General features: G+C 42.7%; 2 protein-coding genes across 3 annotated transcripts; both read right to left on the bottom strand.

The window, feature by feature from the left end:
• Positions 1-1,340: 1,340 nt before the first annotated feature.
• Positions 1,341-3,218, bottom strand: CRYGA (crystallin gamma A). Its single transcript, XM_037029885.1, has 3 exons — positions 3,176-3,218; positions 2,832-3,074; positions 1,341-1,677 (listed from the first exon to the last, which is right to left on the bottom strand). Exons 1-3 carry the CDS (start codon positions 3,182-3,184, stop codon positions 1,405-1,407), a joined length of 525 nt encoding a protein of 174 aa, XP_036885780.1. The 5' UTR covers positions 3,185-3,218; the 3' UTR covers positions 1,341-1,404.
• Positions 3,219-3,948: 730 nt separating this feature from the next.
• On the bottom strand, positions 3,949-21,593 carry CUNH2orf80 (chromosome unknown C2orf80 homolog). 2 transcript variants are annotated; one of them, XR_005064127.1, is made up of 8 exons: positions 21,353-21,593; positions 19,222-19,303; positions 17,375-17,457; positions 15,991-16,078; positions 15,521-15,592; positions 8,719-8,806; positions 8,308-8,428; positions 3,949-4,285 (listed from the first exon to the last, which is right to left on the bottom strand). XR_005064127.1 is itself a non-coding variant. In XM_037029828.1 (7 exons), exons 1-7 carry the CDS (start codon positions 21,391-21,393, stop codon positions 8,367-8,369), a joined length of 516 nt encoding a protein of 171 aa, XP_036885723.1. In that variant the 5' UTR covers positions 21,394-21,592; the 3' UTR covers positions 7,706-8,366. The 2 variants fall into 2 exon arrangements, 1 of the variants encoding a protein (XP_036885723.1); XM_037029828.1 differs by lacking the exon at positions 3,949-4,285 and having other exon boundaries at positions 7,706-8,428; positions 21,353-21,592.
• Positions 21,594-26,590: the final 4,997 nt, after the last annotated feature.

Here is a 26,590-nt window from a genome sequence, read left to right as displayed (position 1 = left end):
TGCCTATATTTTCTTCTAAGAGTTTTATAGTTTGAGTTCTTACATTTAGATATTTGATCTAGTTAGAGTTCATTTTTATATATGTTCAAGATAGGGATTCGACTTAATGCTTTTGCACATGGATCTTCAGTAGTCCCAGCACTGTTGTTGAAAAGCTGTTTTATCCCCCACCAGAGAGTCTTCGCATCCTTGTCAGAAATCAGTTGAACACAGACATATGGGTTTATTTCATAGACAGAAGAGTGAGTCTTCCTGCTTTGTTCTTCTATCTCAAGATTGTTTTGGCTATTCTGGCCCCTTGCAATTCCAGGAATTTTAAAATCAGCTTATCAATTTCTACAAATAAGTTAACTGAAACAGGGCACTATTTTTGCTTCTATTAATTTGGGAAGAAATCCCACAGGTATGTAGGGTAGCAAACTTTAATACTTTACTCTGCTTAATTAATTGTTTGCTAATTGGGTCTTGGTAAAAATCCATACTGGAGTCCAAAATAAAGTTAACCACATTGTACTGTTGGATATTAGGGGACACTGGGGATACATTAATTTCTTACATTTACATTTGTACAATAATTTAAAGATAACATAATCTTTCTTCATCTTTTCATCATAATTATTCTGGGACTTATTCAGTGAGGCAGGAATTTAATATCACTTGTAGTTTTCAATAAGTTAATTTAAGCACAGAAAGGATAAGAAATGACTTGCTCAAAGAGATATGCTGGTAAGTAAGGTAACCAATCATCCCTGTTCACCTGAGACTAGAGATTTCCCAGGAGGCAGGACTTTCCGGGCTAAACCTGGGGTACCTGGGAGAGTCCCTGGAACGCTAGCCAGAGTAGGTCACTCTACTACTGAGTTGAAGAGACAGGATAACAACTCAGGCCCTTTACCTCTCCGTTTAACCCTTTCCCTACCAGATGCCCCCATCAAGCAGGCTTTATCTCCCCTCCTTTGGGAATTTGCTTAAAACCCCTCTCTTTGCTCAGCTTTTCTGAACTAACATCTGAGACTCTCTAGCCAGTTTCTCGGCTTTGGTGTTCCAGCCACAACTGGTTCTGTATTTTCTCCTGCATATATGTTCGAATCATGTTCATTATGTTCGTTCTTCCTCTCTCCCTCAGATGTGAGCTGTGGAGGCAGAAACAGTGTTTATCTTTCTTCCCCATGACATGAGTGTCCATTCACACCGTGCCTTCTGGTGACACCAAGTGCTGCCTAACCAACAGGAAGTAATTAGGTATTCAACACACCTGAGCTCTAGGGTCAGGTGGGTGCTGGGGTGTCTCCATTTAGTACAAATCAGTTATTATTGAAAGATAAGCAAGAGTCTCATAGTGCCAAGAACACAATGTGTCTATTTATTGCATTTATATGTGAAGCATAGCAAGAAAAACACAGCCTAGTACACATCGATGACCCGTCTCAGAGAGCCCACTCTGGCATCTGTGGCGCCCCAGTCCTGGTGGCGCCTGTAGTCCCCCGGCCGCAGCAGGTACTGCCGGCCGCGGTAGTCGGGCATCTCGTACAGGACCCAGCAGCCCTCCAGCACGTGGAGGGAGTACAGCTCGTGGAGCTGGAAGCGATCGTGGATGCAGGAGCAGTCCTCCGTGAGCTCAGACATCAGGCCTCGGTAGTCATCTCTCTCGTACAGTCTTATCCTGTGGGAGCTGCTCTGCTGTGACAGAAACAGAAGAAATACAAAACCCGTGTGCACCCTTAATATCCATAAAAGTGACTCAGTTTGTTTGCATCTTCATGCGGCATTGTTTTCAAACCATCCTGATGTCTATTTCCTCCCTGCCCCTCTCCTTACATCGTTTGCCTAGCAAATGAGAAAGAATCCTAAAATAACACTCACCTGCCCAGCGAACTGTCTTGTGGAAAAAATACTGAAAGAAATACAATGAAAGGGATTCCCCTGTAAGAAACCCGCTGCCACAACCATACTGAGTGAGTCTGCGGAGCAGAGTCAAACTCCCTTTTCTGTCATAACTGCATTGAGCTGAGTCCCATAGGGCTTGTTTCTAAGTCAAGTTTGCATTCATAATGTGCAACAGTCCCCACTCTGAGGCCACATGTCTGACATTGTGCCCAGTCACTTATACCATGTCAGTTTCTTGCCTCAAAGAAATTCCTATTTTATGTCTCTCTTTTTGCCTCTGCAAAATTTCTCTACTCTAATTTTGGTTACAATTCTTAACTCTGCTTACCAGACCACATAATTTAGAAAGCAGAAGCACAAACTCCACATGATTAAACAACATCAAGCAACACCTTGGGGAGGACCGTGTTCCGTGAACCCCCTTTAACTAATGAGTTGTCTCTGACCCTTTAAGAAACTGGTTGATAATGACTCCTGGAAAACAGAAGCCACATACGAGATGAAACAAATGGCTAGTGCATTGAAAACAATCACCAATACGGTCAGAATGCATTATACCTATATTGTTCTCCTATAGTCTGTTAGTGTTTTTATCATTAAAAAAGAATTATTTAGAGAAACTTTTTTTTTTTACTCACCACAACGATTTTTATTTAGAAATCAAGGATCAGCCAGAGGCTACCAAATTCAATTTTAGAGACTATGTTGGGATTTCTTGTGCCCTAAGAGCAATTTATCTTTAAGTAAGAAAAAATAGAGATTGAGGTCATCCATAATCCTGCTCACTTTGTGTGTTCATGTATGTGTGTACGCCTGAGAGTCAGTCATTGCTGTCCTCACTGTGAGGACTTGTTCTGCGTTGGAACACACTGACTGTTATAAACAGGGATTTATGGCCACGGATCAATGATGCTTTCACATCAGTTGGTTGAAGCAAGACTCACATAAGGAATTACGCGGCAGGAGCGGATGGAGTCGCTGAAGCCCATCCACTGCTGGTAGTCGGGGTAGTCGCCGCGTCGCAGGAAGTACTGGTGGCCCTGGTAGTTGGGGCGCTCATACAGCATCCAGCAGCCACTGTCCACGCGGATGGAGTTGCAGCGGCTGAAGTAGGGCTGCAGGTTGGAGCAGTCGCTGCTGCACTCGTAGCGGCGGCCCTGGAAGCCCCGGTCGTCGTAGAAGGTGATCTGTAGTGGAGAACAAGGTGACGGCAGACAGTCAGCTGGCAGGTACATCCTCCGACCAGAAGACACTCAATAGACACGGTATGGCACCTGGGTTGACTCACCTTTCCCATGGTGGTTGATGACGACTGATCAGCATCCAGAGTGATGGGGGACAAGAGTGGCAGTTGGTATATATAGCAGGACGGCTGCTGTGTTGGCAAGAACAACACAAAGGGGCTTGGGGATAGTGTGTGAGGGGATTTCTATGTTCTCTCTCTCTTTTTTCCATTTGGTGTCATGGGTCAGGGGGCTGTCATTCTGTCTGGCGTTTTTGACTTGTCCTCACTAGCTCCAGTGAAAGGAATTGAAGTCAGCAGAGCTATTATGACCTTGGAGACAAAGGACGCACTTCTGGGCCTATGCAGCTCTCTAGCAATACATCACACACCCAGCATTTTGTAATGCTTGCCTATGGAAACTGCTGAGATGGGGTTGGTAGTTCCACGGGCGGGGGGGCTCGTGACAACCTCATGAATTCCAGAAGGACTTGACATGCAAAGGGCAACAACAAGTTCTCTGGTTGAAAAACAATTACATTTCCTAAGTGACCTCATCAGTATAATAGGATATTGATACGAATATTTTGTGTCTGTTTCTATAGGAAAAAAAGATTAGAACTGTGTATGTTACAGCAAACTCTCAGTCACGGTTATGAACGAACGACAAGAGCATAGCCTGGATTTAGTTTTGTTTTTATTTCTCCTGTTTGTTGTTTTCTGTTGCCCTAATTTTTTATTATAATTACATATTACTTTCGTGAGTCCAAAAAAGTAAAATAAATTTTTTAAATATGTAACTTTGAGTTGATAGTAAAAAGCAGAAACATTTGAAAATAGGCATATTTTGTATAGGGATTAAACCCTTCTCCCAGGGCTGAAATAAAGAGATGTCCTGAAATTAGCATTATGAGTTGCCCGGGTTTTCTCTCCCCGAAGCATCACTGTTTCCTAGAACGAAGGTGATTCTCTGTTGCTGCCAACCTATTGATGTAGAAGCACCCTCAGAGATTCAGGGGGGCAAGGATGACTCTTCCCTCTGCTCATTTTTTCTCATCCCAGGTGCAGGTGGAAATTGACATCCAATACCTCTGTGCGTCACGGCCATGAACAGGCTCTAAGAGAGCAGCCAAACGCAACTATAGCAATAGGTCCGCAATGCCGCTTGTGAAAGTCCTCGGGCAGCGTGTAAAGCAAACATGAGCATGTTAAAGGGAGCGACAACAAAAGCTGCAAAATAAAAATGTACCCTCACCAGTAGCAGAACTAGACAAAAAGAAAATTTGACACAGTTCTGTGAAGCTAGACACCTGGCAGCATACCCGAAAAGCACGCGTCACGGATGTGCTTCTCTGCCCCCTGCCTAACGCTGCAGGCCTGCTGGTGCGCCTCAGTTACAGTTTTAGTATGAAAAAGGCTGCGTCGGTTCCTCCAAACACAAACTCACATGGAAACACAGCACCATTTTCCACAGAAGCCAACAAACCACGTAATTTTTGTGCACTTAAAAGAAAGGCCAAAACTGGTCTGCAAAGATAGCACATCAGGAAAAGTGTAATCTGTGTTCACATTCATAAATTGTTACTGCACATAGGTACAAGCTAAGCCATATGCCTAGTCATCACTGGGGAACGGTACTGGAAGAGTAGAGTATTTTCCTCCTAGTCACAATATTTTTTTAAGAGAAAACCTATACCCGTTTTTCTTATAAAGCATTATTGAAATGATTTTAAATGTTTCCATATGGCAACATTGTGAAGGCAATCAGTGATAGATTGATATTACTTTGGGTTGAAACTTTGGGAAACTGCCTCCTGCTCCACCGCTCTGCAGTATTCGTGCTAAACATTTGTAAAATATGCTACAAAGCCAGCCTGCTCTGACGTAGAAATACTACATGTTCTTGGCATTCTCCGACCAACAGTCTTCCACTCACAATGGAGTAGCTTAAGATACGCACATTTTTAAAGCCCAAGTATAGCCCCGGAATATGATTTTAAGAAAAGAAAACTCGACATCCACAAATAACACTTCAATGCAGTTTGCATCACAGCTAACTGGAAAGAAACATAGGCTGGCAGTGTTGCGGTTTTAAGATGGCGTTTCTTTTCATCTCCCGGAGACTTTATTATGGAGTACCATGTTGAGCTTCTAACTGGACTGCAGAATAAAAAGATGATTTTGGTATCGAGCGTGTCAATTCAACCTGGACACAGACAGTAGCTTTCAATCTACAGGAGTTAAAGTCAAATATCAGGTACTAAATTATTGACCAAGATGGGTTAAAGTGAATGTAGATACAAAAGAATTTCCATGGAACTGTTCTGAGCCATTTGGAAATGGAGTTATATTTTTCAGCTAAATATGATGCATGATCTTACAATGAAGCCTGTACAGAAGGAAAGAATGTTTACAGAAAACATTATTGGGTCAACTGACAAAATTGGTGTACAGATGGTAGATTAGATCCAAGTATTCATGTTGGATTTTCCGAAGTCGATAACTACACTAGGGTTATGTAGGAGATTGTCTTTGTTTTTTAGAAGTACACACACTAAAGTATTTTGGGGTAAAAGAATATGCTGGTGTCACTTCAAATGAATCAGAAAAATTAAATATCTATCTATATACAGACAGAAAGAGATAAGGGCAGAGTGAGAGGCAGAGACAAAAGATGATATAACTAATGGAACAAAAATTAACAATTGGTGAATCTGAGTAAACTATACATGGTTCTTTGAAGTGTTCTTGCAACTTTGCTCTAGGCTCAAAATTATTCTCAAAGAAAAGAAAATAATAAAAGTTATACTTCATTTGACTATACCCAAAGCAAATAATTTCTTTGCCCATCAGTGGTTGTGTATTATTCTTGCAGAATATTAGTTTGAATTTCTTCTATATTGCTTTGAATGTAAACGTAAATTGCTCGCTTCCCATTGCTAGTAGAGGAGTGTTGAAATCTCCAAATAGGATAGTGGAGTCATCTGTTTCTCCTCGCAGTTCACTGAGTTTTTACCTCATGTAGTTTGATGACCTGCTGTTCAGTGTATGCATGTTAAGGACTGTCGTCTTGTTGAAGAATAAACCTCTATCGTCATGCAGTTCCCTTTATTGCTAACAGCTGTCCTTGCTCTGAAGTCAGCTCTGTCTGAAATTCACAGAGCTACTTTTGCTTTATTTTGATTAGTGTTAACATGTCAGATTTTTCTCTATCCACTTCCTTTTCATCTATCTATGTTGTTTTATTTCAAGTGGGTTTCTTATAGACAACACAGAATTGGGTGTTGTTTTTAGGTCCACTCTGACAATTTCTGTCTTTTTTTCTTCATTATGAAATTTTTCATACAGAAAAGTTGAGAGAACTGTACGATGGGATACGTGTGCCCACCCCCTGTTGATGCTGTTGCCATGTTTGCATCAGCACAGCTCTCTACCCTTCTACCCATCCGTACGCCCATCTTATTCTTGGGGGTGGTTGGTCTCCCCGTGCCCTCACCTTCTTTACATTTCCGAGAAGAGCTGATGAATATTCGGTCTGTTCAGCTCTTTACTTGTTAGGGCGGAATACCAATGCCCAAGCTCCCTCTGTGTGGAAATGGAGACCAGATTCCGCCAACTGCCCTCTTGCTGTGGCTTCTCCTGTCCCACGGCATTGTGTTCCCAGCGGTAGTGGGAGCACTTGTGTTATTGCTTGCTGTAGTCCTGGCCCTTTTCTAAGCCCATCCACATATGCATATACTGACTCACTTAGTCCTTGTAATGATGCTATACGGTAGGTGCTGCTATCATCCTTTTTATAGATGAACTCTCAATAATTCAACCAAGTTATTAAATGGAAAAAAAAACAGTTTTTAAATCTAGCTCTCTGACTCCAGAATTCACACTCTTACTCACTATAGTATGCTGTTGTCTAGCTCTTTGGTACAATCCTGTCCATTCCAAATTCATTTCCTAGTACTCTGCCCAATATTGACACTTTCCTAGGATGTGGTATTGTTCATACCCATTTTGATTAATAAACAAGCTACTAATACCAATACAGTATAAAATAAATATTTAAAACTGTTTGCCAGAATACCTTGATTATGAAAAATGGTTTTTCTTTTTTTTCTTACTTTATGAAGAAATTTAGTGGCGGGAAATATATAGAAAATTCTGTATCTTTCAAAAAAAGATTTTATTTATTTTTAGAGGGGAAGGGAAGGGAAGGAGAGAGGAAGAGAAACATCAATTTGTGGTTGCCTCTTGCACGTCCCCTGCTGGGGACCTGGCCTGCAACCCAGGCATGTGCCCTGACTTGGAATTGAACTATGACCCTTTGTTTTGCAGGTCTGCACTCAATCCACTGAGCTACACCAGCCAGGGCAGAAAATTCTGAATATGTCATTATTTCATCCTGAGGTTATAAAGCTGTTTATTGGCTAAAAATACAACATGATATAACATCCATAAGCTATAAACTAGGAAAGACTCAGAAGCTCAAATAAACAAAATGAAAACTTCAAACAATAAACTGTGAAAGTACATTTTCATGCATTTATAAAATAATTATTTCTTTAATAAAAATATTTGTTTCTTTAATTTATTTCTTGGTTATTTCTAACAAATCAGTAGTAAGACATACATGTATAGTAGTATTTCAATACCACAAAAATATCACATGACATACTTGTACACATATAGCAATATTTGAATATCACAAGAAACATTGGACTATCACAAGAAAAGTGGTCATTTCTAAGAAGTAGGAAAGGGTGTGGGGAAGAGGGGTTCTTTTATTTTTCACTTACAATTCTTGTATTGTTTGAAATTTTTACCATAAGCATGTGTACACTTATTTAAAACCACAGGATAACAGCTGATTAACTTGTGAATAGCATCTCTCAAATGCTAAAAGATAATAATGGTTAATATTTTAAGGTTTACTCTGTGCAAGCACTATTTTAACCTTTTAACATGCATAATCTCAGGTAATCATCCCAACAACCTTAAGAATGAGGTACCATTATTCTTCCCACTTTGCAGAAGAGAAAACTAACAAACGGAAAGGTTAAGTCACTTGCTTGAAGTCACACAGTAGGTGTCAGGTTCAAACCCAGAGCATCTAATTCTAGAGGCTAAACTTTTAAAACATTGTGAGTAAAGTACTCCCCAAACATCTGCTATCATTTTGATCCAATTTGTGTTTTTAGACCTACTTTGTTCTTTGGCTGTGCGTCCAAAGATAAATTTATTGATCATTTCTGCTCCGTGGCATTTAATTCTCTTGTAGAGCTGTTGACGGCATTTTATTCATGGCTCCCCTTCTTAACTTGACACCTAGAGACACATGTAGGAACCATAACTGTACAAAAAAGTCTTTTTAGAAAAAATGACTCCACCCACAGTTTTAGATTTTCCCCTTTGTAAGTGCTTTGCTCCCATTACCAAAGGGTCTAAGAAATAAGACTTCCTTGATTTCAATAATAGAGGGAAATCAAGCCATAAATGCTGCTGACTCTGTTTAATTCATCCAGAAAGATGTTATTACCGTAACAACTTTGGCCTAACTTTGTGAGTTCCCCTCCTGTTTGAAATGTCCCTAAGCAGATGCAAGTAAACAGGCTTACTCTGTTTGCGGGCATATTCTGCTGCTTTGGGCGCTGTTAACATGGCAAAAGGGTGCAAGGAGAGGCGGAAAGGTAGAGCTCGGGGGACCTGAAAGGAAAACAGTCCTACTCTGAAAAACTGCACATGCTTCATGCTGTTAAAACCTGCTATGTAGGGCACTTGGCCTGTTTACCCAACCCGTGGTCCTTCGACATTACTGGCAGTCCCCTGTGAGGCTTCTGTTTATTGTCACACATGTTCACACACTGACTTCTATTCCCTTTGCTTGGTTCCTTTTGCCTGTGACACCTTTTCACGCGCTGATGCCCTTCAAATAGTTCCCTTTACCTTGAATACATTCTTCTTTTCTGCTCAGAGGCTCTTACTTTTCCTAAAGGATCCTACTTTTCTTTTGAAAATGTAGCTCAAATATCACCTTTTCTGAGAAAGTTGCCTGAGTCTCCACACTTTCGCTCTCCCATCCTGGCCTCCTGCTCCCCCGCCCCACCCTACGGCAGACTTATCGACTTACTCATCTGTGAATTCAAAGCACATTGTCACATAGAGCAAACTCAGTGTGGTCTAGTTACAATCTGCTGACTGTTGCACTACACTGGAAACTTCTTCAAGGCTAGAACTGTTCATTCATTCATCCATTCATTTATTCCTTCATTCAGCCAACATGTGTTTTGTGAGCACCTACTGTGGCCCAGGCGCTGTTTAGGAGTCTTGTTAGTAAGACAGACAAGGTTCCTGCCTTTTCAGAGCTGAGTGGAGAGAGACAAACAATAAACTATTAGCCAACCCAGGGGACGTACATCATGGTACGTTTAATAAATAAACTGAAGAAAATGAGTTGCTAGGAGGTGACTGCATAGTCACCTCTTCGGACGGAATGGACAGAGAAAGCCTCTAGAAGGCGGAGGAAGCAGTGTCTCGGCTGAGACTCGCAGGACGAGCAGCAGTCAGCCACGGGAGAGCTGGAGAGAAGTGTTCCTGGCAGAGGGAATGGGAAGGTCTTCCCGAAATAAGCTTTTGCTTTCCAGGTCCAGAAAGGAAGCCAGTGTGTGGCCAGAGCGTAGTGAGAAAGAGAAACTTGTAGATGAGGCTGAGAGGGAGGCAGGACCCGGATCACATGGGTCCTTGTTGGTCACAGTATGAAACTGTTCGCCGATATTGATTCCAGGGTGCCATGGAAGCCAGTGAAATGTGTTGGAGTGGTAGTGTTACAAAGTCCGATTCAGGTTTTTAAAAAAGATCATTCTGGCAACTATGTGGAGAATGGATTGGAATGTGGAAGGAGAGAAGCTGGTTAAACGAATTTAACCCTCAATCTCTAGTGCTTTAGAGAGTGCCTAGCACATAGGAGACATGCAAATGTTATTAACTACTTGAACTATGCTGCTAATCAAGACAAGAGTAGTTGACAGCATGGACTGTGGTGTCAAACTGGCTGTATGAGAACGGAGGCTGCACCATCTACAAGATGTGTGACCGTGGGCGTGTCATTTAACTTCTCTGTGCCCGTTCTTTCATGTGACGATAATAATACTGGTACCTGCCTTATAAAATTGTAGTAGGGATTGAAGAGCTAGCATATGTGAAGTATTTAGACAAGATCAGGCATGTTCAGCGTGGTATGGCCATAGACAGTGTAAAGTATTTAGAGTAGTGTTTGGTACATAGTACACTATAGTAGCTTTAAAGTTTATAATAAAAATTATTTATATTTATCATCATCATTTCTCTCCTCGACTCAGTTCTCTCTCATATAAAATTACCAATGGCAACAACTCGGCCACCAATTCCTTTACGGGATCCTGTCTCATCTACTAGAAAAAGGTTGACTAATTGGTGACAAATAACAAATCGGAGCCAGGCGGTCTGAAATAATTAACATCCCACTGCAAGCTCGTCGATTTTCTGCTTTTTCACTGACAGAGAGTCCCATTTTATATGTACAGAACTCTTATTTCTAAGGAGCAAAAGTTGATTACGTAGTTCTTCTTATGCACCGATTTCAACAAATGTGCCATTTCGTCAGTAGGACACACGTATATGATGTATAACCGAGGCAGACACCAACCACCTCCCCCCCCCAAAAAAACCCCCATGGACCACAAAACAAATACTTCTTTTTCGATTTTCAGGTCAGCAGAAATTTTCCACTCTATCTTTACTATGCAAAACTGTTGACGATCACACTCGGAATGATCAGGTTCCCACACGCCTGGCATCCCTTCGAAGTAGGTGGAGATTTCCACAGGGACCTGAGCTCTAAGATCATTGCGTGGCTTGTGCATAGGTGGGGTGTTTTCTGTGGGGGAGGTCATTTTTTTAAAGAAAGGGACTACATTTATATATTACTTTGTAATTTTCAACAGGAACGACTGAGCCGAGACCTGGAAGAAGCTTGCGCCCCTGACAATTTTGTGAGACTGTGGTACCAGCCCCTGGCTGCCCACCTCCAGGTCCCTTGACTTGCATCTGGGAAGTCAGTTTCTGCTTTTCACTATCAATACAGGGTTTTGGTTGTACAATATAACGCAGAAAACGTCTTAAACAATAAATGCGGATGTGTTCTCTTTATTGACAAGGTGGTTTAGAGCCACCATACCAGAGGCACTTTTAGTTTTGACCTCGGTCTTTTATTTAAATGGCAAAAATATTTATTGAGAGTTTGCTTCACACCCAGGATTGTAGATAATTAAATCTAAGCATAGACTATGGCCTTTAACCTCAGGAAGCACATGATCTATTCAGAAAGATGACCTTGAAACAGAGGAAGTAATTGCAAGGAGGGTTTTTATAAGTATGGAGTGATCATGGCTATAATAATAGCCCTTCAGGGCAATGCATGCCAGGTACAAAAAAAGAGAGCAAATTGGCTTATATGTCATTCTTTTTTCCCCTGTGGTTAGACACATGTAACTTATGAAGTGATTCCCCTTGATAAGTCAAGCCACACCTCATTCCTGATACACTTCTACCCTCAGAAGAGACGAGACTGATGTTCTCCACACTTAGGTTGCCCTATTTACTGGGGAAGATAAAACCCAATGATTTTAAAGGTCACTTCCAGCTCAAGTATTCTGTGAGTACTGATAATGTGATGGAAACAGTTAATGTAGTTGTGGGGGGTGGGGCAGGGAGAACAACAGGGGAAAATTGGGACAACTGCAATAGAACAATAAAAATTATTTTTAAAGTAGATGAAATTTAAATCCTAAACCTAGAGTTAATCATATCCTCTTTTTCTCTTTAATGGTACTAATCTCTTCATCGTGTTAATGTAAAAGTAGAATTTATGATGGTTATTTCTCAATTCAAGGACGTATTGAGTGCCAAATTATGTCCAAAGCACATTCAGCAAAAATTTCTTCCAACCAGAAGGGGGAAGGGGAGAAGAAGAAGATGAGGATGTGAAAGAACTCCCTTTCCTTTTTGGCTCCTTCTCCAGCAAATGGGGCTGGAGAATATCTGTATTGCTTACATTCTGTGCTGGAGGGAGACCTGTGCTCTTTTTTCTCCAGTTTAAAATTGAGTAGGACAGTTTGTATTTATCTGAAACTTTCTGTACAACCCTCACTGATGTAAGGCCCTTAGGTGACTTTTCTGTGGGTCCAAGGTCCTCAGCAGAAAATGACTCCTTATCAACAAAAACAGCTCCCTATCAGGAAGTAAAACCTGAAGCTAATAAAGTGGGTGAACAATGCTGGGCCCGTGATGCCTTTCTGTCACTAGGTGGCAGCAAATATTCCTGAAGAGAGCTATCAAACCTACACACAGGGCCCAAGTTGTGAAGGAGGCCAATTCTAGGGCCTGGAAATTCTACATAATCTGATTAGCATTCAAAGGGCTTTCAGCTCCAGCTTGGAAAGAGGTTTAGGCGTTGCTTAGGAGACATTTTATCAGAAGGAATCAAAGGTCATTCTAATATATGCAGCAATTAGAGAACTCTTGGCAACAACTATTTTTTTAACAACCCATCTCCTAGTTAAATTTTTTGAAATTGTTCAGCCCCAAGAACTGTTTCAAACATTCCTATAATTTACAATATTTGAAATGCTATATTTCCATTGGGAGGTTCTGCTCACTCCTAATTTAAGTTGTCCAGGAAGTCCCTCATGGAGCAGATGTGCCTTTGAGAGAAGGGCCTGAGCAGGGGGTGGCTGGGAGGCCCCCAGGGGGCAGACAGTCCTCAAAATCTTACATCTGTAATACAAATCATATCATAGCTTTCATGATATTTCATTGCTTAAAATAGGCAAAGTTTATATTATGTTCATAATACACATGGGTGCTCAATGAGCTATTTGATTTTTGAATTTTTAGAACAGAGGTTCTCAACCAGCTGTGACTCTGCCCCTGAGGGGACATTTAGCAAAGTCAGGAGACATTTTGGGTTGTCACCAGTGGGGGAGGGGGAAATGCTGGTATCTAATGGGCAGAGCATTACCCAGAGATGCTGCTACACACCCCACAAGGCACAGGCCAGCTCCTGACTCCACCCCCTACACGCACAGCAAAGAATGATCTGGTTTAAAACTCTGAGAAACCCTGGTTTAGTGGAACTTACAGGAAATCAGGTACCTAACCCTCAAATACCGGAATAACTAACTACAGCTAGTATTTTGAAGTTACCAGGTGCCCAAGCCCTAAGGGCTTTTCTGGTGCAAATTCATTTCATTTCCCACAACAACTTCATCTCCTTGTCTCTCTTTTTACAAATGAAATTACGGCCGAGAAGACTTGCCCAGGATTTTTCTGCTTACAGCTTGTGGAACTAGAGTTTAAACACTGGCAATCCAGCTTTGGAATCCTTGTGCTTAACCTCTAGAAGGTTATACAAACTGTCTGTCACATACAAATCAGTAAGTGAGCTGACATGCATCACCTGTATCCATGAACAAATGCAGCCCTTTGAAGGAAACACCCTCTATGAGGGTATCATCTATTTCCCTTCAGAGTTGGTCATTGTTTAGTCTATGTGCACATCCGGGCTTTTTATTGGTCACCAGTTGTGAGGACAGAGACTGCATAACTGAACGGGGCAGGTGCTGAGTAAGGCTCTTCAATAAATAACGGATGGTAGGACGAGGTGGGCTGGCTTGCCTTTAAGCATCATGGTGTCCCAAGGCTTCTTGTTAAATATTGATTGTTTATTAAGAAACAAAAGACTCAGAAAGAACACTTGACCCTCTCCCGTTTCCTGCCCAAGAGATTTCAGACAGAGAAACCTGCTTCAGGAAGAAGAACTTAGGATGTAGCCTCAGCCTCATTCGAATTAAATGTGGTCAACACAAGGGCTTCAAGCAGACACCTGTTAGCTAAACGCCCCCTGAGTCCCCTTGCTTCTGAGTTGCCTGGCCAGGATTTCCCTGCCGTGCGCATTCTGCCCTCCCTCACTACCTGTAAATCACCCATTCTCACTTCTGAAATCTAATTCCCCCTTTCTCCTTTGTGCAGAGATGTCTTGTATACCCAATGTTGCCTGTCTTTGGGATTTTCATGGAATGACCGTGCCTATATGAATCCCCTGTGCACATGTATTAAGATTACCAGGAGACTTTCTCCTATTAATCTGTCTCGTTAATTTGGTGATGAGCTCAGCCAGAGGAATTTAGAAGGTAGGAGGGAAAGTATTAGGATTTTTAGCCCCCGTAGCTGACGTGCTCATCATTAAATTCCCTGCACCTACAACTACACTGAGTGAGTGAATGAGCAGAGTTGAAACCAGAGAGACCAAGGGAACTGGAGTCCCAGGATGACAGCCAGGTTACATATGGATTCAGACGATGGGCAGTTGGTTTCAAAGTTACACCACTTAGTAAATACTTGACTCCTAAGCTCGACCTGTCAGACTCTTGAATTTATACAAACTCGCTATTTGCAGATAAAACAACAAGGGAGGCAGGTGTTCCCGTAGCCATAGCCCTGCCCCCGCCCTGGCGTCCCTTCCAAATCCAGTGGGGGCATCAAAAGCAACGGAAGGCCTGGGTGCCAGGGGTGCGTTCTCCCCACTGCCTTCCCCGACACCCTCCTGCTGCACACCCCTGCCCACCTCATTCTCCCTTCCCCTTCCCCCTTCTAGAGGTATCTAAAGGCAAAGGGATCAGTAGTTCACCTCTAAATAGCAGCCTATATTTGTGTTTATTAAATATTCATACATTTATGAACTGCAAAAACGGAACTGGTTGTGAAGTTCATCTGGAACGCTCCATCATCAGTATAAAGAAGCCCGAAGAGGGAAAGAGCCAGGGCTCCACAGTCGCAGAGCCCGGACTCAGCCCCGGGTGTCTGGACTCCCCTGCTTGCTCTGCAGGGTTTCAGGAGTCTGATGGGAGGAGGAAATGCGCAGCAATAAACTAGTTTATCAGCAGAATGACCCTTGTAGACCTTGTCCTAGTTCTAAATGTCATGGCACTTAACACACAAGTTAAGGGCACTTGAACTTACCAGGTCTACGTGACAAAAAGCGTAAGTAAGAAATTCTGTTCATCAGAAACTTAGGCAGCATCTAGACTCTAAGCCTGGTGCTGTGTTTTCCGCTTCTACTCAGTCTTACACCAAATACATCTGTTACTGTGAATACAGTCCTCCTGTATTCATTTCAGGAATGAAGAGAAGGGAAGCATTTCTATTCATTAGAGGAAGCATTTCACAAACGTTTATTACCCAAGGAAGACATAGCTACCTCTGGTTTTGTACATTTTGATATAAAGCTGTTATTTCATGCCTCAACATAAACACTATACATGTATGAAATAAAGAAATTCTCTGTAAAAACCCATTATATGAGCAGCCTCAGGTCTCCCCTACCTGGATAGCAGCAGAACTGCCCGAAGGATCCGCCCCATAGATTTGAAAGACTTCCTCAACTGGGATGCTGTTCTGTGAACGACAATGACAGCAACAACAAGACGTGTCGGCACGTCACGACTTCCCTTGTAGTACAAAAGTGTTACAGGTCCAGGAAGTCTAGCACGGTGTCTTTGCAAGGCATGGGCACTGAACCCGTAACTTCTGGATAAATTGATAAACCAGAAGTTCTAGAATCCAATTATTTATGCATTTCATTCTAGGGTTTTTTCTCCCGAAATAAATGTTTTCACAATACAATATAGAAGTCGATGTCTTTTTATTATATCTTAAAAATGAAACATTTAATATTAATACATATTCGACATTTACAAGCATTGGTTAAAAAAGAATATAAATGTGCATTAACACCAAAATGTGCATAGAAAGTATAACATTTCCATCTGTGCAAATGATGTTCTTTTCCTTACCATTAGGATTCCAGCATAAGATGATAAAATCATGGCTTCTCTTTCTTTATGGTTTGGATACATGGGTCTGCCAGGAAACAGTCTTTTCCTAAGAGAGAACATGAGTAAATAAGAGGGGAGGGTTTATTCATACTGTTTTGACACCTAAGTCTGTGATAAGAATCCATCAGTAACCTCTGGTGGCCATGTGCTGTGCCCTTGTTTACAAAACTGATACGATTAATCCACCATCAGTAAAGAACACACTTGGAATTTTGAAACTTCCAACAGTGGTGGTGAATTTGCCCTCACCTATCCATGTTCACCCGGCTGTCGCACGCACATTGGCTGACTGGTCACTGCAGTGGACAACACGGATCTGCAATCAGATCCTTCCCCATCTTGTGGCCATTTGCTTGGGGCAAACGGCCTGGTTTCACTGTAAGCCTATGTGCTTTGTGGGAAGCTGACAAAACCCCTGGATTCCAAAGACTGGAAAACACACTTGCACTAAGCTCATCAGGCTATTCTATCCCCTGCTGCTTGTGCCTCCAGACAAGTCAGGGTAAATAGAGCTATTGCGACACAATTCTGTGGTTAAAAAAAAAAGGGGGGCTCCCCTCTGGGATGACTTTTGTAATACACTTGGCTGAGGCTAAGAATAGTGTCTGCCCAGAGGAAAAAGCCAAGAGGCAGATCTCCATGGCATGTTTGACTTTTGAGTTAAACCCCACCTCAGGCAGACCTACTCACGATTTTCAAACACAGAAGCAATAAATCTCCTCCACCTCTTTTTTTCCTTAAGTCTTAAGTCTGCTCAAACTGGATTTTCTGCTTATTATAACTACACTCTCACTGATACAGCCATCCAGGACCAGGTGTGCAAAGGCCATAAAACAGAGAAAAAAGAACTGGCTTCTGAAACAAACTATGCAGTTCTGGTCTTCTTATTTTCATGTTCTTATCAATTGAGTGTGTCTGCCTGGCACACTCAATAATTCTGGAAAGGGAATTGTTCTATGATTCAAACAGGTCAACTCAGGCTAAGTGCTTAAGAAGTTGTGTTTGACGGTCCTTATGAAACGCTCACAGCCTTTACCCACAGAACTGACCATCTGAAAAACCATGGCCCATACACAAGAAGTCACAGTCCTGTTTCTAAGGCAGAACATTCTATGCAAGAAAGATTTTCATCTGAAAGACACCAATTAACAGAGATGTAACAAAGGCACTGTGTGACTTCTCCAGGGTGCCGACTGTGGGATTTCTTCAGGTTTCTCGTTGGAGAGGGTTACCCCCCTTGCAGTGTTTCCAAATCAGCGTGCTGAAGGCGGAAGACATGAGATGGAACTTCCCTTTCCATTACTCATAGTCATGCATTTAAAAAAAAAATGTTTCAACCTACCCTTTCTCCCACTCCAGCCAAGTTAGGTCTTCTGAATGATCCAGCCATTGCAAAGCAACACTGACGGCTAAGTCATAGTGGGCCTGGAAGCAGGAAACACGGAGAGCAAAGGAACTGGCGTAAACTTTAGCCGAAATACTTCCCGGACCCAATGACAATGGCACCACTAAGCCTGTTCTGCTATTTTGTCCACGATGGTGAAGAGCATTGTCTTTGTCCAGTAACCCGATGCTCAGACAGAAATCACTAGAGAGATCTTCAGGCATTATATTTATCTCCCACTAGAGCAGGGTTGGGTTTTTTTTTCTGTTGGTTTGTTTTTGATTTATGTGAACCAATAAAGAAAGAACAGGTTCTTGGAAAGAATACTAAACTGGGAATTGGGGGATTGGGGCTCAAATCTAAGTATGACCAGCAACTTGTGGTGTATCCTTAGGTGAGCAGTGGGTGTTCTCTGGGCCTCAGTTGTTTAAAATTTTAAAATAGAAAAAGGTGAAGGTGAAGGAAGAGGAACCCAGAGAACAATCTCTAATTCTGTGAGTAAAGTGACAAAACTGTGGTTCCAGAGACACAGGGGAAGTGGTGTGTTCCCCCTGGGGGGAATCCTGGTGGGCTTCAGAGAGGAGACTTTGGTGGAGCTGGGGTTTGAAGGATAAAGAGAATTTCTGGAAGTGGAGAAGGACCTCCCAGGTAGAGGGGCCAGCATGAGCAAAGGACTGAGGTAGAACTGACTAAGTGGCCTGCTAACAGTGTCACGTAGAAAGCTTTGGACCAATTCCATTTCTGGGGTTGAGGATAAGGTCAGTTGCTATCCCCAACCTCAGAAAAGGGAAGGTCAGTTTGGCTTTTGTGTTGTAGATGGGTTTCAGGTTCTTTCTCATTCCAACATTCTCTAAACAATGTAATTATTTCTATATCTTCCAGGCGCTGAACAAAACTGAAAAGTGAATTTAAAAAAAGAAGCAGGAAAAGAAAAGAAAAAAAAAATGGACTATGATCAGTTGTTGAAACTTAACCCAAAGACTGACGCATGGACTGGCAGCACTGGCTTCACTCATTAAAAATGCAAATCCCCANCCCCCCCCCCCCCCCCCCCCCCCCCCGCCCCAGACCTCCTGAATCACAACGGGCTTGTAATAAGACCTCATTAAAGTTTGAGAAGCAATGGTCTAATCGATTTAATTTCTCCGTCTAACACATGCACAGAGAAGCTCTTTTAACTGCTTATTCACCTCCGGGTGAGTCAGACAGGGAGATGGGGAGAAGGAGCGAGAGATCCTTCCCCCGATACGAGTGTGACAACTGCAAATGGGTAGGATAAAAAAAGCTGAGGGTTTACTCATATCTTTTGGATTCGATCTTTATAACAGGTTCTTCCTGAATTTAGGTGAAGTGAACTTTCATCACGGAACATGAACCTGAGTTGCAACATGAATAATAACAGAAAGAATTTTAGGATTACTCAGTTCTTTGGTTTCATCCAGTAATACAGATGGTAAAAACAAAAAACAAAAAACGAAGCAAACAAACCCAGTATTATATTTGAGAACTACATAGAAATTAATTTTGTCTAAAAAAATGTTAACACTGTGTCATGTTTGCCCTTGTACCCATTTTGCTTTTTAATCTTTTCTAGTAGCAAATGTCTCATACTTGTATTTTCTCATTCTTTTTGCATCCAGCATAATGAGTTGAAAAGACCAAATGGAGAATGCTAGATGAGAAGATGGGAAAGCACATCCCAGAGGACCAGGGTTAGCCTTGTTATCAGACACATCAGATCCTTGCTGGGCCCCCTTCACACACATGTAACACAATGGGACTCACACCCGCATGCCTTGCTTTACCATATCATCTAGAAAGGTGAGCTGCCTTCTTCCTTTGGGGTCAAATTCATTTTCCCGAAGTCTGATGCCAATATACTCTCCCCTTAAAAGCAAGAGAGCAGGGTTGAACCATTGGGAATGACACGGGGGTCCGCCTGCAGCAGAGGGCTCCTGCCCGCCCCGCCCTCCTCGGCCGAACACAGGAGTGGTCACTGAGGGCTCTGGGAGATCAGTTCACATTCTTGTTTCCTTCTTTTTTTCTTAAAATAAATGACTGTTTGGCTACTTTATTACCAGAACAACGGTATTCTGATTTAAAAGGCAATTCTAGCCCTGACTAGTGTGGCTCAGTGGGTTGGGCATCACCCTGCAACCGAAGAGTCTCTGACTCTATTCCAGGTCAGGGCACATGCCGCAGGGCTGGGTTCTGGGTTGGGGGCGTGCGAGAGGCAACCCATTGAATGTCTCTGGCACATCCATGTTTCTCTCCTTCTCTTTCTCCCTTCTCCTGCCCCTAAAAAAATTAAATAAAATAAATAAATCCTTTAAAAAATAAATAAAAGGCAATCCTGCGATGTTGCTTTTTTAAAAATGTCCAATCACAGTTAACTTAAATCACATTTATCTAAAAATTAAACTCCCATGTGGGCTCAAAATTTATAGGTAAGCAAGGGAGTATGCTAAATCCTCGAATGCAGGAAGTTTTACAAAACGAAAGGGTCGAGACCCACTGTTTAAAATAAACAATCCCTTGCTCCTGGTGTTAAAACTCAGGCAGAATTTCCATGGTTGATAAATTTTAGTTATATGATATTCCGCACAGATGCATTCTTTGCCCAGAAGCTTTTCTCTGTTAGAATACAAATGCCCTTAGGAGGAGTTATGCATAAAAATACATTAATAATTTCAGTTTAGTGTATCCTTATCAGATTTCTTCAGAACAGTGCTTTTTAATAAGGTGAGGATAGAGTAAGGGCCCTGGAAGGAGAACAGAAGGGGGTACTATTCTGGGAAACTCAGGGAGAGGAACTGGGTGCAGGATGCAGGACCCCAGGGTCTCTGAGGTCCATCTCCACAAATCTCTCCTCTTTCCGTAAGGCCACGCTTCTGGTTGTCAAGGTCTTTATCACACGCTTTGGTAAGATACCTTGCTCCTGCCTTCTAAAACTCTTCTGATTCATTAAGCTTAGACTGACAAAAATTCTGAAATGTTTTCTTTATCATTCCAACGTACTTTACTTAAAGTACCACGAATGTATTTTTGGCTGTTAAATTACATTTATATCACTTTTGAAATGTCAGTTCCATGTGGAGGCCCTGGCATTCCTGATTATGGTTTGTTGTTTACTACATTGGCTTCCAAACACAAACAAGTAAACATGTGTGAATTCGTGCATAGTTTATTCAGCATTTTTTAAGGACTTGTTAAAGTCCTTTTGTTAAAAATGATTATCTTAGTAGGCTGAGAGAGGACCTTTAATGGGGTTGTGATAAGGTTTTGATGAAGAGGGTATTATTGTCGTTCCTATAAATACATGTGAAATAAGACTTAGCCTTTTTCTCATCCTTTTTATACGGTCTGTTATTTTCACCAACCTCTCAATTAAGCACCAAGTCAAAGAAAAGCTAACATAGGAGAAAAAAAGCTGTCCATGGGAAAACTTAATGTTTTGTTTGTTTGCTTAAAAATAAAAGTTCAGATGGCAAGAAGAAGCAGATGAATCATTGAGTCGATCAGACTGACAGGAGAAGAGGCAGAGGCTGTGATTTAAATGCTGGCCCACTGGGTACCTTTCTCAGAAATCTCCCCTACATCCTTTTCCAGCAGAGCTCTTCCCAAGGCACACGCTGCCCAGCACAGGCTGACTGGGCTGTGGTCCCAGATCTTAGGCTCTGGAACAGCGATGCCTCAGATGAGCTTGCTGTTGGCAGAAACATCCTCCCAGGAGAGCCAGCATCTGGCTTCGCCCCACATGTGAGGACTCCCAGGCCGAGTCAGAGGCCAGACAGATCGTCAAGCTTTTTTCCCCAATAGTGCAGGAATACAATCTCCCGTAGATTTTTACCCTCTTGCCAATGTCAGACTATCTATGACATGAAACCCACCAAATGCCCAGTATAATAAATGAAAGTTATACTCAATCATACTTACAAGAGCTTTTTCATTTCCTTCTTTAGGAGCTTTCTTTCCATGATTAAATGCGTTGGCAGCTGAGCAGGTATCTGCAGCTTACACTGCACCTGATACCCATTGGGGAAGACACAGCTTCTGTGAGCCTAAAAGCCACAGCAGCAAATCAGAGAGAATTTGAGTTAGGGAAGCTATCACTCCAAATACCAGTCATGGAGTCCCTGACTCTGGAAGGGAGCTGAGAATGTGCAGAGTTCAGGCCTCTCACCCAGCAGGCTCCAGGTTAGAATGCTGTCTGGAGGCCAGTGCATTGTACGTTGAGCATATCCGACGCTTCTTATTGCTTCCAAGTTTTTCCAACGCTCATTGTTTACTTTTCCTTGTAATAAACTAGCAAGTAAAACTGGCATGGCTTGTGCCAGTTTTTTGGTTTGCTACTTTTGGCAAACCAAAAATGGATGTTTTATGATTAGAATATGTTTGAACTCTGTGCACATTCAATCTAGTGACTTCCAGGGCACTCACGCTCCTGCAATGGCTCATAAGAGAGTTTTCTATAGAAAGCGTGTTCAACCTCTGATGGCCAGGAGCTCCTTGAGAGAACATGTGGTTATGGCAAATGTGAGGCTATGGCTTCACTTCCTACCCCAACGTTGAGCCAGAAGTTGGAGTTCAGGCGATGGGGTCAAAAGTGTTCTGAAGTCACAAAAAGAAGTTTACAAAACAAAATTATTACTATTGAATGGGGTGCCTGGGGAGCAGTATAAATGGCATATCAACTGTGTCTGCAATGTTTTAGTTTTTAAAAAAGATCAAAAGCACATTGTGATAATTGATTTAATATGTCAACTTGGCCAGGCCACTGTGATCAGATATTTGGTCACATATTATTATTATTATTTTTAAGATTTTACTTATTTATTTTTAGAAGGGAAGGGAAGGTGAGAAGGAGAGAAATATCAATGTATGGTTGCCTCTCGTGAGTCCCCTGCTGGGAACTGGCCTGCAACCCAGGCATGTGCCCTGACTGGGAATAGAACTGCGATCGTGTGGTTCGCAGGCCCGCGCTCAATCCACTGAGCTACACCAGCCAGGGCAGTCACATGTTATTTTGGATGTTTCTATGAAGGTGTTTGATGGATGGTAACATCTAAATCAGTGGACTTGAGTAAAGCAGATCACTCTCCATCATGTAGGTGTGCTGCACTCGATCAGTTGAAGGCCTTAAAAAAACACAAAGGCTGACCTCTTTCAGGCAAGAAGGATTCTGCCAGCAGACTGCCCTTGGACTTGAACTTCACCTCTTCCCTGAGTCTGCAGCCTGCCAGCCTACCCATCAGGGTTTGAACTGCCCATGCCACCACAATCATGTTGTTGTCAGTGGAAGTCAGGCTATTCCACAGGATCATGAGGAAAGCCTTCCGAGGGCCCACGCATGAAAGACTGTGATGTGGCAAAATCCATTCGGGTGGAAATCTGCCCCAGGTTTCCAATTTTCCATATCCCTCTGTTCCGTCACGGAAAAAGTGCAACTGCATCTTCACAAGGCCAAAACAAGAGCCTGTGTCCAGAGATTCTGTTTCATATTAAAGCTTAGTCCCTCAGAGCCTACGCAGTCTGCTGTGGGCTGCAGTAGCTGCTAGACCTGCATGATCACTTGTTCCTCCTGGGTGAGAGAGAATGCACGAATGCGTGGGGCTTTGTGCGTGTCACAGGAGAGAGAGAGAGAGACAGAGACAGAGACAGAGACAGAGAGAGATCATGGGCTTTTGATAGGCTCACCCCCTAGTTGTTAGACTGACAGGCCTCTTTGGTCAAGAACTTCCCTCACTCCCCCCTCCCCCACCTACAATTTGATACTGGAGCAGGGAAAGGAGGAGTGTTAATCCCCTTGGTGGAGCAATGCTGTGACCCCCCAGAGTGTGACGCTACAGCTTCCTGGTGAGGCAAACAGGCTCATGCTCCCCAGTTTATTAAGCTCAATGTCACCTTCCTTTGCTCCCCTTCTTAGTAATTAGTTAGCTACCTACAGTAACAACGTGAGCCAATTTCTTAAACTACACGTCTATGTATATATACACATCTTCTTGGTTCTGTTTCTCTGGAGAACCCTGACTAATGCACAAATATAAGAAAAATGTTAACAGTTGTAGACTTTGAGGTTATAGGTTTATGGATGCTCATTAAATTACATTTTTGTACTTTGGAAATTATGCATATGTTTTAGGTCACTGCTTTAAAAATGATTGTAAAAAACTTTCAAAACCTTTTTTAAAAAGTAGTTTCATTTGATTCAACTCTCCAACAGTGAGCAGAAAGGAGGCAGAATATCACTGATTTAAATGGACTCTTCACCAGACCAATTTAATTATTTTGGACCATTCTTGCTGCTGCTACATCTATCTGCCATGGATGGGATGTGAAAGGGGGAAAACAAAGTAGGAGCATTCCACTGGAATAATTACCATTAAAACAGTAATATGCTCTCTCCAGGGGAATAAATTCAGAGTGGGTACTGCAAGCCAGAGAGGTGGCCTCACGGCCTAGAGAGGGAAAAGCACTGGCCCTGGGGGGGCCAGACACTGGGATGTGGCGTCTACTGCACCGGGGACCGGTGTGGCCGTGGTCAAGCCTCTTGGCTCTCACGCACCTCAGTCTGAGGTGTTGTCTGAAGAAATGATGAGCCTGGGTAACATCACCGAGAACACCTTTGGCCCTAACATTGTACAACTCCACGAAGGAGAGCATATATTATCATTCTTCTAATTCGATACGTTGAAAAAAACATTTGTTGGTAGAACATGTGACCCACCTCAGTTCCTTGACTGGTGGTGGTGTGTGTGTGGTGGGGTGCAGCAGGGGGGTGCTCGCTTAGCTTCTGGGCCTTTTTTAAAAGCAAAAGACTTGGTATTTGTTTTCACCCACTTTGTTCTGTTATTCTGAGCCAGCCCTTTGAATTTCTGACTCACAAATGACACGATTTGCCTCTCTTGGTTGGTGTCATGGCTTCTGTTTAGAACCCCCTTCCCTCTCTCCTACCATTCAATGTGGCATCATAGGCAACATTTTAAATCTTTAAAATATGGGCTTCTCCCACCCCCACAGCACTAGGCTAGAGGTTCAGGGACCCTGGGGCCACCAACTAGCTGTGTCACCATTCCTAAATGAACTCTCCTCTCTGTGTTTTTGTGTTTTCTCCTCTGTAAAAGAAGCACTGAATGGTTGGAGAGGTCTCTTCCAGCTGTTAGAGTTCAGTAACTGACATGCATTGAGTAGCTACACATGGTTGAAAGAGGGCCATTTATAGAGACTCTATTCAGTGTAAACATGAATTCACCCTTCTTTTCTGTCTATAGAGCTTTAGCAAAAACAAGACTCTGGCTGGAAACACACACGGAAGAGCTACTGGAAAGATGTCAGGCGTCTCAGGCATTAGCTGTTTCACTAAAACCAACCCCCAGAAAACAGAGCCCCCACATTCTACAGGAATATCATGCCCTGGGGAATATCTGCACCCTCCCCTCAGGCCCCGCCTCTGCGCCCCTACATCAACGAGATGGAGCTCTCAGACTGCGTTCTGTCCGGTGATCAGCATGTAACAGATTTCCCTTTCAGAATCCCTCACCAACCAGAGACTGGTTCCAGGGCTTTTGTTCTTCCCTGCTTCGGGGGGCATGCTGGAGCTTCTGCTCTGGCTGGTGCTCACAGGCATCAGAAAAACACACTTTTTGGTGGTTGCTAGGAAACAGTGACTGAATGAAAATTATTTGTTTTTTAAACACACCCCAATGCCCCAACCGGGAGGGGAAAAAGTCGTATGTTTGGGACAGAATTGTGATCCTGACCTGGAGTTCACATATGTATATATTTTTACCTGAGTAGGTTCAGTTTCTCATCTAAATGATTAATTAGAAAGTGGAGAGGATGTGAGACATCCACCTCCTGCAGGGTTTTTTTTATAGCACTTGGCTGCAGACCCAGGAGCCTACTGGCCCAGCAAGGATTTCTGGGGAGGCCAGTGAACCTCTGGCTCCTTACACACTTAGAGTGCCCCCAGGCACTTAGGGTGATTCCACTTGATGACTAGACACAGTGGAAATCCTGAAGAACCATCCCCTTGGTGCGAGTATCCCCTGTCAGGCTCTTTCCTCCTCATCATACACACATCCTCTCTTGCTCAAAGTTTGCCGATGGCTTCCAGTTGCTCTTAGAGTGCGATCTAGACACCTAACCAGAGCCTGTGAATGAGTCTCCTCTGTGACCTGGATAGAGGCAGTGTGTTATTCTGGCCCATCTAGGCCTGGGTGTTTGTTAGAAGTCCAGGCCAAGCGGAGAGGTCAAAGGTGGGGTTCTGGGTGACAGTGCTACCTGAGGCCCCCCCTCAACAGATAGGGGAGTGAGGAAACATTTCAGATGACTTCAGCCATAGCCATTATCTGACTGGAACTCTATGGGAGACTCCACCTGAGAGTCACTACGTGAGACCTGCCCAGTTGAGCCCAATGTCTAGAGCCATGAGACGTAACAATAATTATTGTCGTACGAAGCCCTTAAGCTTTGAAATCATTCACTGGGCAGCAGCTGATGACCAGAGCACCATCAGCAAGATCTGGGTCTCTCTGTGCTCAACATCTCACGTATGAAACGAAGAAAATAATAGTACCAGCACCACAAGGTTATTGCAAGCATGAAGCAAGCAACTGAGTTAAGAATCTAGGGCAGTGCTTATATGAGGTTAATAAATGTTAGCTACAAATACTGTTATTGTATGTGTAAACTGTAATCAAATGACAAACCAGATCTGGAATAGCCCATTTCACAGTGTGTCAGTTCCAAAGCGACTCGAAATGACTCATCCCTTCTCATCCCCAGAGACGGAGCGTGAGCACCAGACCTTGGCAGTAGAGTGACTTCTATATCGAGCACATCCTTGGGTGACCTCTGTCCTCTGGTGTGCCTGTGGGGAAATGCACATTCTAAATATAAATGATGCCGCTATTAAGTTATCCCTCCCCTCTCAAGCCCAGAGGGAGTAACCTTTTTCTTCTATGTGGATAAAAACCTTCAGTGCTAAAAGTATTTGTGGGTACTAATTTGCTCCTTTGCCGTCAAAGAGGATTCTTTTATGGAAAATGTCTGTTGCTCAAACAACATTTGAGCTATTTGGAAAGTTTATTGGTTCATATATAGCTTTATAAAAGACCTTTTTTCATTTTTAGCACTAAGTGTACTAAATCAAAATATCTTTAAGGCCCCCTT

The sequence above is a fragment of the Sturnira hondurensis genome, unplaced genomic scaffold, assembly GCF_014824575.4.
Source record: "Sturnira hondurensis isolate 20B ecotype Veracruz unplaced genomic scaffold, ASM1482457v3 Scaffold0001532, whole genome shotgun sequence".
Lineage (NCBI taxonomy): Eukaryota > Metazoa > Chordata > Mammalia > Chiroptera > Phyllostomidae > Sturnira > Sturnira hondurensis.
The sequence above is the reverse complement of the archived record's forward strand: the minus strand, read 5'-3'. Positions and strand labels throughout refer to the sequence as shown.